Consider the following 12,705-nt stretch of genomic DNA (forward strand, 5'->3'; position numbering starts at 1 on the left):
ATTTGCACTGATATTAACTTTCTGCTAAAAGTGAACTTGATGTATGTGAGGTAACATAAAGAGAACAGTATCCTGGTGTCACACGATCCCCTTTTGTGACCTAACAAGCAAAGTCAATGGGCAAGCCAGATTCACTTAACAACCCTATCACTAATTTAACAACTGCAGCAATTTAGCAACTGTGTCAAGAAAAGGCGCAGAATGGGGTAAAACTCACTTAACCAATTTCTCGCTTAGCAACATAAATGGGGGGGGGCTCAATTGCGATCGTAAATTGAGGACTACCTGCAGTTCGTGTTATCGATGGAGGGATCATGGATTTGGACAAATTTGGGGAGACAAGCAGAGGACAAGGGGGTCCTGCATGCTATATGGGCTACGGGGTTGCAAAGATTTGGAGCTGACTTAGCGACTCAACACAAACTTGACTCAACTCAAACTTGCACCAGTTTAATACATAGTACGTAATGTAATCTCTATGTGTGTGTGTGTGTGTGTGTGTGTGTGTGTATGTATATATGTATATATATATATATGTATATGTAGGTCTTGGCATATTTGTGTCTTTTCCCGTGTAAGTTTGAGAGTATCTTGGTGACATTTCAACGAGGTCTCACTCATCACTCAAAGTGCTCCATGGCATAGGACCGGGATATCTTCGGGACCGCCTTCTGTTACCACATGCCTCCCACCGGCCAGTACGCTCCCATAGAGAGGGTCTTCTCAGGGTGCCGTCAGCCAAACAGTGTAGGCTGGCGACCCCCAGGGGGAGAGCCTTCTCGGTGGGGGCACCTACCCTCTGGAATGAGCTTCCCCCAGGACTTCGACAACTTCCTGACCTCCGGACCTTTCGCCGCGAGCTGAAGACATATCTATTCTTCCGAGCAGGACTGGCTTAAATAGGGTTTTTAAATATGGATTTTATTGGGGTTTATTTTATATTTGGTATTGTATTTTAAATTTAGGCTATATTGAATAAGTTTTTTAAATAGTGTTTTTATTGTAATATATTGTATTATTTTATCTGCCTGTTCACCGCCCTGAGTCCTTCGGGAGAAGTGCGGTATAAAAATTAAATAATAATAATAATAATTATTATTATTATTATTATCATCATCATCATCATCATCATCATCATCTTCAGGCTGGTGCTTATGGCTTCATGCTTGTGTGAGCAACACTTTGTGCTTCGTGCTTGTCCGAGCAACTCACACACATATACACTATATGTATGTGTATGTGTGTGTGTGTTGCTCGCACAAGCACACACACACACATATATATCAATCAGAAGTGGGTTTCAGCAGGTTCTGACCAGTTCTGGAGAACTGGTAGCAGAGATTTTGAGTAGTTCAGAGAACCAGTAGTAAGACTGGCCCCGCCCCATATATTCTATGCCTCCCAAGTCCCAGCTGATTGGGAGGACATGGAGATTCTGCAGTAACCCTCCCCTCCAGTGGGGAGGGAATGGAGATTTTACAGTATTCTTCCCCTGCCACGCCCACCAAACCATGCTACACCCACAGAACCAGTAGTAAAAAAAATTGAAACCTACCACAGATGATAATAGATAGATAGATAGATAGATAGATAGATAGATAGATAGATAGATAGATAGATTCCATTACATTTAAAAAGAAAAATCAATCAATCAATCAATCTAGAAACCCGGACAGGGGTGGATAAACGTGTTTAAACCCTCAGGAGTGGCACCTCCGAGCAAGAGGCGGAGAAGAGAAGAGAAAGGAAGGGAAGAGGCAGGGCGAAAGGAGGGCGTTGAGGAAGACAAGCCGAAGACACCAACCACCTGCTTGTCGTCCGGGCGTCCCGCGATGGTCTTAGTGGTGGTCATGGGAGTCAGCGGCTCCGGGAAGTAAGCGCAACTTCTGGGATGGGTGTGTAGAGGGGTGCGCGGGGAGGGAGAAGAGTCATGCGCGGGCGGAAGCACAGAAAATGCCGTCCTGGCTTGTCGCCGGCAAGGGGGGGAAGTTTGTTTTCTGCAGCTGTGGCCGCGGGGAGCCGGGGCAGAAGCTCCTCTGGTTTGTCCCGTTCTCGCTGGCGAAGAAGCTGGGGGTTAGGGTTAGGGTTAGGGTGGGGGGGGGCAGGGAGGGTGGTTGTCGGTGCCCTGCGTGAGAAAAGCAGCGTGGGAGGCTTTTGTTGGGCGGGGAATCGAATTTCCCTATATATACCCGGGCAGCAAAGGGTAGAAGAGGGCACAGCTGAGTCTTTGTAAAAATGAGGATGAGCAGCAGACAGACACACACGAACAAACAAATAAATTAAACACGCAACGCGTGTTTCGGCTAGGGGCGCTTCCGAGTCGTTTCTGAGGTCTCTGTGCTAGTAAAATTCAAAAAGGAGGTCAGTTTACCCTTATGTATCCTGTCTTGGCTTAAAAATTTAAAAACTCCGTCGCCGTCGACAAGACCTAAGTTTAACTCACAGAATCATCTATTGTAATGTCCTTCCTGTCAAAGACTACTTCAGCTTTAATTGCAATAATACTAGAGCAACTAATAGATTTAAACTTAATGTCAACCGCTTTAATCTAGACTGCAGAAAATATGACTTCTGTAACGGAATCATCAGTGCTTGGAATACTTTACCTGACTCTGTGGTCTCTTCTCATAATCCTAAAAACTTTAACCAAAAACTTTCTACTATTGACCTCACCCCATTCCTAAGAGGACCATAAGGGGCGTGCATAAGCGCGCAAACGTGCCTACCGTTCCTGTCCTATTGGATTTTTTCTTCTTCTTCCTATATATATATATGCTTATACCTCCTTATATTTACTCATATATGAGTTTATATACTATATAATCTTTTTATATGATACCTACATATATTGTTGTGACAAAAATAAATAAATAACATAAATAAAAATAAAATAAATGAACAAGCAACCTGGAAACTTCCTAACAGTGAGGACAATTGAACAGTCATAGCTGGCTGGAGAATTCTGGAAATTGAAGTCTATAAGTCTTAAAAGCGGCCAAGTTTGAAGACCTCTGGAACAGTGGAACAGCTTGCCTCCAGATATCATAGGTGCTCCATCACTGGATCTTGTTAAGAAGAATATACTCTAGACAGTCACTTATCTGAAATGGTATAGGGTGCCCTGCTTGAGTAGGGGGCTGGACTAGAAGACCTCTAAGGGTCCCCTTCTGAAGCAGGACCGCAATGCTTTATAATACAAGTGCTTTATGTTTATTTGTTAGAATTATAACAAGACGTATTAGAGGTAGAAGTCGACGTGTCACATAAAAGCGGAAGTATATTGCTTGGCAAAGGTGTGGTGTTGCAAGCTTTCTGTAAAGCACAGGAATATTTCTACATGCTGTTCTTTGTAACCTGTTCCAGTAACTATATGTGGTAAGAAAGAGGCATCGATAGCAACGTATGCATCAACATATGTATCCGGATGGTATATGATAATGGTAGTCCATATATGTGCTTTTGTCTGTGACAACCAATTAGGATAACTTCTTTTTCTTATGTGATATCTGTAACCAAAGGTATAAAAGACTATGCTTGAGCCTTGCTCAAGGCTCAGACTTTTGTTTTCCACGTGAGTGGAAATAAAATAAATACATAATAAATAAATAAATAAATTTTGGGCTCAATTGTAGTGGTAAGAAGAGGAGTGCCTGTAAGGTACAGGAAAACAAATGCACCATAATCCCCTATAACAAGGGTCTCCAACCTTGGCAACTTTAAGACTTGTGGACTTCAACTCCCAGAATTCCTCAGCCAGCAAAGCTGGGAGTTGACGTCCACAAGTCTTAAAGTTGTCAAGGTTGGAGACCCCTGCTTTATAATGATTACATGTAGGGATCTGGGAAATAGCTTGCCTGGGGTCACTTCAGGATGTGCTCCCAAGTCTGGGGGACATGGAGTTTGGGGTCTGTTCACACATTTCGCTGTGTATGTGGCATGCTTAATCTTAAATTAACCATTGGACACCCACAGATCTAATCATATTCCCCCAGGGCCAGGAAAAGATCCTGTCTGTGATGGGCATTGAATTAATAGGACTGTGAAGATTCAGAGGCCATAAGATACAAGGTTATCGAATGAACATTAGCATCTCCTTAAAGCAAAAGTGTCTGTCCTACACAAACCTAGAAAAAAGTCCATTTGTTTGTCCAAAAGTTTTTTGCCTTTGAATCTGAAGTACTCAACAGGTTAATTTGCCACTGAATTAGTTATCAATAAAATGACCAATAAAAAGCGGGATAGAAATGTTACAAATATTTGAACACCAAAAATACATTTCCATATTTATTTGCAAATATATTATTGGAATCCAGAAATATATATATGGCACCATTCTCTACGTGTTTTTACGCCCAAGGGTAAAAAGAGTGGGAAAAAGAGTGACATTCATCTCTTTGTTTAAAGCCTTGCCTTAATTATGCAGTTAACCTTATGAAGAACAAGCATATAGTATTGTGACCAAGACATTCACAGCAGGACTAGCAGATACAGTATATGTATGAGTATGTTTGGCCTAGGTCTTCATATCTGGCTCTAAAATATTTCACTGAACAAGGTCTACTGATACTTGTGTGGCTTAAACAGTGTTTTCCTGAAGAGAAGCAGCAGCAGACTATCTGAATAACAGCAAAATTGAGTCAGATGAAATCATGTAGTCTCGGTTATTACAGAAATAGCACTTATATTCAAGTCCTTGATCAGTCAGTCATTAGCTATTTGTAATTAGGACATGTTCTTAATGAGAATTCCTATAATTTACTAAAATAGGAAAATACACAGCATGTTATTTATTTTAGCATTTAGCCAATTGAGGTTATAAATACAAGAAATGTTTACAAATAGGCTGAAAAAACATATTAAATATATAAAATAATTTATTTTACACTATGTTGATTGGAGATACTTCACATTTATATAAACCTTGTCTACATTGTTTAGCATTCTTGTTCCCTAATAGCATTGTTGGAGAATCTTCTGATGTGAAAATGTAATTTTGTATTGCATGAAGGAATTACTATGGGTGTGTTCACCACCCACACAAACATATCAAAATTAATCTGGCACCATACTACCAAATATCACATTGAAAAAGTGGGCAAACGTTCTTACTCTAATTCCCTCTTAAAGTTCTGTTGAATCAAAATAGCTATATTATATAGGATTACTGTCTATAACTAATTGCTTTTGGATTTTTCAGAGTAGACACAGCCAAATAGAGTAGAGCATTGAAAGAATAAACTTGCAAGGAGTTGTGAGTTTCTTCTTTGATGAAGTTATTAAAGATTGTTGTAGTCATCTGCAGGTATTACACTTTGTGTTCTTGGTTATTTATTTATTAAAATTATTCACTTTCCATCATACCCATGGAAATATGAAATTTATGTACCAAGCACGCTCTTTCATAGTGACTGGGTCAGATGATCTAAAGATGCAATCATGGCTTTTTCCATCTGGTTATTGGGCAGCAGCCAGTATTTCAAAAGTGATTACAAATTTAACTATATACACAATAAAGATAATATTTGCGCTAGTTTTTCATACATGAAATGTTGTTTGCCAAATCCACCATCAGAAATTATCCCTAAATAAATTAGGATTAAAGTGTCAGCTGTGTAGGTACATGTGATGGTGATTATCAACTTTTTACCGAGAATTATGTCTGTAATTGCATTTTAAATTGTTATATTTATATCCCATCATCATATATGCTATCCTCTGTGGCATTAACTCCACAGCAGGCCTGTCAATTAAATAAGACTGGGAATTGTCTCAGACTTCATGCTAAGTTCTAAAGCAGGAGTCTCCAACCTTGTCAATTTTAAGACTTGTGGACTTCAACTCCCAGAATTCCTCACACAGCAAAGCAAAGCTGGCTGAGGTTTTATTTATTTATTTATTTATTTATTTATTTATTTATTTATTTATTTATTTGTAAACAAGTACAAGGACACAAGTAACAGTATCAACATAGACATGGACACATGAAAAAGAATAGGCACAAAAAAAGGATATAAATAGGCAAAACATAGCCATAAACACATAGAATGATTACATATAATTGGGAACAGTAGGACAGGGACGGTAGGCATGCTGGTGCACTTATGCATGCCCCCTTAGGGACCTCTTAAGAAACATGAAAGGTCCACGGTAGAGTTTACAGTAAAAGATATGGGGATTAGAGAGACTAACAACAGGATCAGGTAGAGTGTTCCAGACTCTATTCTGGGAGTTGAAGTCCACAAGTCTTAAAGTTGACAAAGTTGAAGACTCCTGTTCTAAAGTACATTAGAACTCTATTGCTGGGGCTAGGAAAGTCTTAATTCCATAATTTTTAATACTAATTCCCCTATTTTTTTAGAGGATCTGTCAGGGAGCATAAAGAGTTGCAGGAAAGAGGGAATCAGCAAAATGTTCAGTAGGACTCCACATCTGTTTTTTGTTCTTGGAAATACTTGAAATAGTGAAAAATTGCCTTCTCATTTCCTATCCATATAATTTGAAGAAACTAATAAATACTATATCAGAAACTAGGAATTCTTTGCGAGTGGGCAGTTCAACCAATAAATGATTCTAAAACTTCATCCCTGTCCACTTGGGGATGTTGGGGGCAACAGATGGAAAGCAAACCTCTGATTAAGACGTGTTTTAGATGACCAGATTCATGCAACATGCTAAATCAAACCAAGCAACCTTATCATGATGTGTTTATCTGGGCTTAATGTTTTCTTCTTTGTATGTGGTTTTTATACATACTTGTTTTATTTTACAGATCCACAGTCGGCACACTTCTGGCAGATAAGGTAGTTATTTGTATAATTGATTGTTTATTCACCATTTCTTACAAGTATCTTTGAAGATATATAACTGCAATAGCTCAGTGCAATCATAACATATAAATATGAAATTGTTAAGAGTATTGGAATGCTAGCTCCTTGATCATTCACACTGTTTATAGATTCAAAAGTGGCCCTGATTTTGCATCCATGCTGTTCGTTTGCCTTGACATGGACAGGCAAAAATAGTGACGCGACCCACAAATATTTCTCTTGGTGTTTCGGACAATAGAATTGTGGCCTAGGTTAATCTTCCATGGCTTTTAAGTCCCAGCAGCCACAACAAATCATCTCAATAACAGACTGACATTATGAATGAAATTGTATAATCAATACTGTACTTCATATGAGCATCAGGATATCTGACACAAGTTACAGCATTTACATGATTATGTCATCACACATACCATCTTTTGCCCCCCTCCGATAGATGCCCATAATCAAGTTGGTCTTAATTCTTATCATTCCCAAATACCAGACAATCATGTTGATTAGGGAATTAAGAAGTTGTTCCTAGTGTAGCTGGAAGGCGCAAGGTTAAGGAAGCCGGGAAGTACCTGAGACAATTTCTGTAACAATTGCCTTTGCTCTAAAGGTATTTTTTTACTAAAATTGAATAATCTATCATTATGTAGCTAGGTTGGACATTCTATGAGGGTGATGACTATCATCCAGAGGAGAACAGAAAGAAAATGGCTGAAGGAATACCTCTAACTGACCAGGTATTGTACATAGTCTTGATGTCACTTTCATCTAATAAACTTGTTAGTGATGGAGTTGGAGAAACTTCATTAGCACAAAAACTGAATGATCTGAAGATACCAGACCAGTGAATTAAATACTGTCCTTCAAAGCTATGTCATTCGATGTCTTTGTTTCCATGGGGGTCAGTCCTTCTTTTCTTGCAGACCATTGTATAAAATAGTCCTAGATGATCTGATTGTAATTCAGCTGACCTTGTGAGGAGTTTTTTCATCCAGATTCTCCCAAACTGATAACTGGCTAACCAATCCTTTGCTTCTTCAGTAAAGGGAATTTTTTAAAAACCCAATATTGATCATACATTAAGTACATAGATTTAATTATTCAACAAGACCTTCAGGAGTATGACCTTAAATGGACTCAAATACCAGCAGTTTGAACTCTTAATGTTATGCAGTTAGTATGCTGCTTGGAATTACAAGAAAATATGGAAGATATAGCAATGGGCTATATGAGTAGAAATGATTTGTGGTTCAATATCAAAAAAGGCATTATTGGAGAATGTTACAACTACTAAACATTTGCACCTGTCTCGCATGCAAGTAAGGCAACAATCAAGACTTCATAACTAGATTTCAACAATACACGGAAGGAGAACTGCAAGGTGCAGCAGAATTTGATTTCAGAAGAGGTAGGGGCAGCTGAGGTCACATTACTAACACCGTGTGAATAATGAAGGAGTTCCAAAAATACATCTATTTTTACTTTATTTCTTATTCTAAGGCTTTTCATGTGATAGACTAGAACAAATTGTCAATAGCCCTTGAAAACATGGGTATATCAAGCCACATCATCTGCTTATTAAATAAATTGTACAGTGACTAAGAAAGAAGAGTTAGATGGAATATGGAGAATTCTTTAAATGGTTCAGATTGGGATAGAAGTGCATCAAGATTTATATTCTTGTTTTATTTAACAATTACAATATTTATCTTGATACATGCTGAACTAATGAATAGAATTTGGAATTGAAATTGTTGGGGGGAACCAAACTATGACAGAATGTTGGTGATAGCATTTTGATGGCTTGTACAAAATGTGCTTGGTATTATATGTCATTTATACAACTGAACTGATGTTCCTCTCTCCCCCAAAAGATCAAGAGCTATGAATTGCTTCTATTCCTGGTCTGTTTTCTGTTCCAGTGCTGACAGTATATGATTTCTTGAAAGGGCAACTGCTTTCTTTTTTAGTGAATGAACGCATATTCCGTCCATCTTTCAATACTGGTAAACTGCTCTGACTTAGGCTTCCTTAGAAATTAAACAGCACAAACTTAGTCCTAGCAAATCTCTTTAATTCATACAGCTGTAAATTACTTTCATTTACAGTCCACAAGGCTTGATAAACAGTATTTCAGAAGAAGGTTATCAACATCCACCTATCTCACGTAGAACACTGCCAAGGAGCTAATTTACAGATGCAGAGCAAGGCCAAACTTGACACACAGTCACAAACAGAATTTTCAAATCTTGAATTGGTCAGATGAACTAATTTCTTCCTGCAAAAGCTCACATCCCGTTCGCTTCTCTTTTATGTCTTATGGGAGGATCCAATCATATCCAAACCTTACTCCTAAGTCGACCCTGTTTCCTTAATTGTTCCTGTTTCCTGGCAGCTCTGCACATGCGCACACTGGGAACAGGTTCTTCTGCCTCGCTGGTGTCAGACTCTGGAGACAGCAAAGAACTACCAGATGGCCTTGGCCCCCTCTGCATCCAAATCAGAGCCATCGTCCAAGCCTTTCTCAGATTCCAGGACTGGGCCATGTTCCTCCCCAACCTCCTCACTGTCTGAATTTGCTGCTAGCTCTGCTGGCCGCTGGCAGGCCACAACACAAACTTCAGAGTTGTCACTTATAAAAAATTGTCTAGTGCCATTTAAGTGAAAAGATGCATATTCACCTGAAATAATCTCTATCATTTGCAAAAGCAATTAGCATTAGCAATTCGTAATATTTCCTGTCAGAAATCTTTAAAAAGTGTATCAGAACCTCATTGTACTAGTGAAGATTACATATCGGCTTCAACATACCACCTCTTTCTTTATGGAAGCAATTTCTGCCTCCTATCTCAATGTGACTCATATGAATGGGGCAAGTCAGTCAAAACGATTAATACATTTCTTGGTATAATCCAATTAAGCTCTATCCTATTCAGATTTCAGAGTTGCTTCTGAAAGCATCACAATTTGCTTAAACTGGTCTGTCTTGTTTTTTTTTTTTTTAGGATAGGATACCATGGCTTTGCCACCTACATGATATATTAATGAGGTAAAAGAATGTTCCCATTGTAACATGAAACTGGTCTTGAACGGATTCTGTTGCTGAGCATGCAGTTCATCTAGCTTTAGTATCTCGAGTTTGGTGAACAACTTCAAAACTCCCAAGCCCTCTAATGCACAGATAAGCATAAATGCTAAGTATTAAATGTGAACAATTTTTGGGACATGGCTTGGAGTAGAGTAAGGTATGTCCTAAATCCTTTGAGTAGCACTGTTTCTCCATGATTGTCAGAAGAAGCATGACTGTCAGAAGCAAACTTCTACAATATTAAGGTTTGCTGTATATTGATTTTTAGTAGATTTAACCTATTAGTAATAAGTGTACTGTTAGCTTTGGAACATTTCAGTGTTGGATTAGGATTTGTTGAACATGGTTAGTAAGGGATGGACTATAACAGAGGGTTCCAAAAAGGTAGCAGTTGAAAAAGTGGGGGAATTATGTGGTTTGTTGCAAATTATTTAGTTGCAAACTAAATAATTACATAAACTGGTGAATTGGGGACTCAGTCAGAATGCCTTTGTTCTGGCAGTTTTCTACACACACAATTTTTGCATGGGAGAATTTCAAATACTTCATTATATTAGTATGTGTTAATTGTCTGAATGCCTTATCCCAGTTCTAATAAAGTTAACACACACACTTTTTCCCCCCAATGCATAAATATTGTCACATTTTAATTTTTACAGAGAACATGCATCTGGACAAAGTGTCATTTTAGCTTGCTCAGCTCTCAAAAAAGTGTATCGGTGCATTCTGGAGAATGGAGAGGCTGGTTGTCAGAGTTTGAACAATCAACAAGAAGAAAAGGAGTCTGCCCCAAGAAAGATCCTTTTTGTCCACCTGGCAGGGCCAATAGAGCTCATTGCCAGCCGTCTAGAAAAAAGAAGGGGACATTTCATGCCACCAAGTCTACTCCAATCTCAGTTTGATACTCTTGAACCTCCATGTGCGCCAGAAAACTTTATCAATGTTAGCTTGGAAAAGCCTGTTTCAGAAATAGTATCTGAAATTGAAAGACATCTTAGAAGTTTGTACTGACGTTTCGCCAGGTTTTCTTGTTTTGAAGCCTGATAACCCCAAATAAATGTTACTCTCGCATAATTTATTCTCCTGTTTAAGCAACATATTTATGTTTTATTTACTATACTTGTAGCATGAATAGAAAATTAAGCCTGCCTAGTTTTTTATTCATTATCATATTTAATTTAAAATATATATATCATAACATTGACATTTATTTTAAAAGTTGCAGCTGGAAGTTTAAGATAAAACAAACCCTTGGTGAGCAATCATATACTTCACATACTTGCTGAGTGAGAGAGAAGACTGCTGCTGCATTGGTAAAGTGGAATATCAGAAAACATAGCAGTATCCTTGAATCAGCTGGAAAGGACTACCATTGTAATTTAATAGTAGTAAAATGTTGTCAAAAAAAGGAGAATTTGAATAGTGAAAGCAGCAGGACTGTTTATTCTAAGGTGGCTAATGCAAAACCATACTCTATCCAGCATAGTTACTAGTTACTATTAGTTACATAGTTACTATTATTATTAATCTCATGTTCCTATCACCCATCTCCTCCCATTTATGTCTACATAACTGTAACTTTGTTGCTTGTATCCTTACAAATTTATATTGCTTCCTAGCATGATTTGATTGCTTATTGGTACCCTATGACTATCATTAAGTGTTGTACCATATGATTCTTGACAAATGTATCTTGTCTTTTTATGTACACTGAGAGCATATGCACCAAAGACAAATTCCTTGTGTGTCCAATCACACTTGGCCAATAAAGAATTCTACTCTATTCTATTCATAGGCATATTACTTTTACTGGGGGCTCAACATTTTAATTTGTATTAAAAGGCAAAAATCATAACATCAAAAGTCACCACTTATGTCACCTTATTTTATTTTAAATTATAGTTATCCATCTCAGCATGACGAATCTGGGAGGCTAACAATGGTTAAACTCCAACGTAATAAACACCACAATACATACATTATTGGCAGCTGAGATAAAACCACAAACATCCCTCAACATCACCACCTCATGGATTCTGCCACAAATTTTGATCCCAAGCCCAAATTCATAGCTATCTCTTCAAAGCTTTACCAAAGGCCAGCAGGATTAAGGATAATTTATGATGTTCCAAACAGCAGGCATAACAACCAAAAGATACTCTTTCTTGGTCCTGCCAGTTGGCATTGATTATTTGAGGGTCTTGTAGCCTGCAAGCAGCACTTTTGCTTGAACCTAGAAACCATTACTAGAGTTTTACAATAGTAGTACCTGCATGACATAGATTCCTAGTCTGATCTACCTTGAAAGTCTGATAGGAGGGATGAGTTCTTCTTCATTCACCCCCAACCCTTCCCCCAATCTCCAATGGCAAGAAAACATCTGCAGGATCCCTTGGTTGGTCAGGAGTAAAGAGATAAAACCAGGTATCGGTATATTGATATTTCATCCCATGCTTTCAGACAACCTCCGCAACCGTTTCATGTAAAGATTAGTAGATAGAGTGCTGAGGTACTATCTAGAATCCGCCCCGGAGGAAGGAGAAAACCATAACATAACATGGGGCTGCTTACTTCCAACCAACAAAGTTGATTCATAAGGCTACCAGGATTAATTGTATGGAAAGCGACGGAGAAATTAAAAAGGATGTGTAGAGTACACCATTCTAATTCTGCTCCTGCCAAAGCGTTAGGCACAGGCAGACCTCTGTGTGTAAGGTTCAAGTTCACTGCTTTATTATATCCTGCCTATTGTACAGGAATCTCTCCAGACTGCCAGCCTTAGCCAAGTAACAGGGAAGA

At 38.4% G+C, this 12,705-nt stretch overlaps 2 protein-coding genes across 6 annotated transcripts in view; one reads left to right on the top strand and one right to left on the bottom strand.

Annotated features, from left to right (window-relative positions):
- Positions 1-1,917, bottom strand: part of FRMD3 (FERM domain containing 3) — a 104,556-nt gene extending 102,639 nt beyond the window's left edge. Inside the window, exon 1 of one of the 4 annotated variants that reach the window (XM_058172769.1) lies at positions 1,805-1,917. Coding sequence is in view for 1 of the 4 variants with exons in the window: in XM_058172768.1 (XP_058028751.1) it covers positions 1,805-1,852 (48 nt within the window). In the remaining 3 variants the exon portion in view is untranslated. The remainder of the gene's footprint in view (positions 1-1,804) is intronic. The other 3 variants (XM_058172770.1, XM_058172768.1, XM_058172773.1) reach the window with 3 other exon arrangements.
- On the top strand, positions 1,703-10,980 carry IDNK (IDNK gluconokinase). Of its 2 annotated transcripts, none has more exons than XM_058172777.1 (5): positions 1,703-1,873; positions 6,770-6,800; positions 7,469-7,555; positions 9,824-9,867; positions 10,566-10,980. In XM_058172777.1, exons 1-5 carry the CDS (start codon positions 1,833-1,835, stop codon positions 10,915-10,917), a joined length of 555 nt encoding a protein of 184 aa, XP_058028760.1. In that variant the 5' UTR covers positions 1,703-1,832; the 3' UTR covers positions 10,918-10,980. The 2 variants fall into 2 exon arrangements, with proteins under 2 accessions (XP_058028760.1, XP_058028761.1); XM_058172778.1 differs by having other exon boundaries at positions 1,787-1,873; positions 7,473-7,555.
- The last annotated feature ends 1,725 nt before the right edge of the window (positions 10,981-12,705 follow it).

Source organism: Ahaetulla prasina, chromosome 2, assembly GCF_028640845.1.
Source record: "Ahaetulla prasina isolate Xishuangbanna chromosome 2, ASM2864084v1, whole genome shotgun sequence".
Classification (NCBI taxonomy): Eukaryota; Metazoa; Chordata; class Lepidosauria; order Squamata; family Colubridae; genus Ahaetulla; species Ahaetulla prasina.

Excerpts from the sequence above, each read along its gene's own strand:
- IDNK (XM_058172777.1), top strand. The coding sequence starts at position 1,833 with ATGGTCTTAGTGGTGGTCATGGGAGTCAGCGGCTCCGGGAA. Across the intron at positions 6,801-7,468 it reads GCACACTTCTGGCAGATAAG|CTAGGTTGGACATTCTATGA; the intron begins GTAGTTATTTGT and ends ATCATTATGTAG. Across the intron at positions 7,556-9,823 it reads GAATACCTCTAACTGACCAG|GATAGGATACCATGGCTTTG; the intron begins GTATTGTACATA and ends TTTTTTTTTTAG.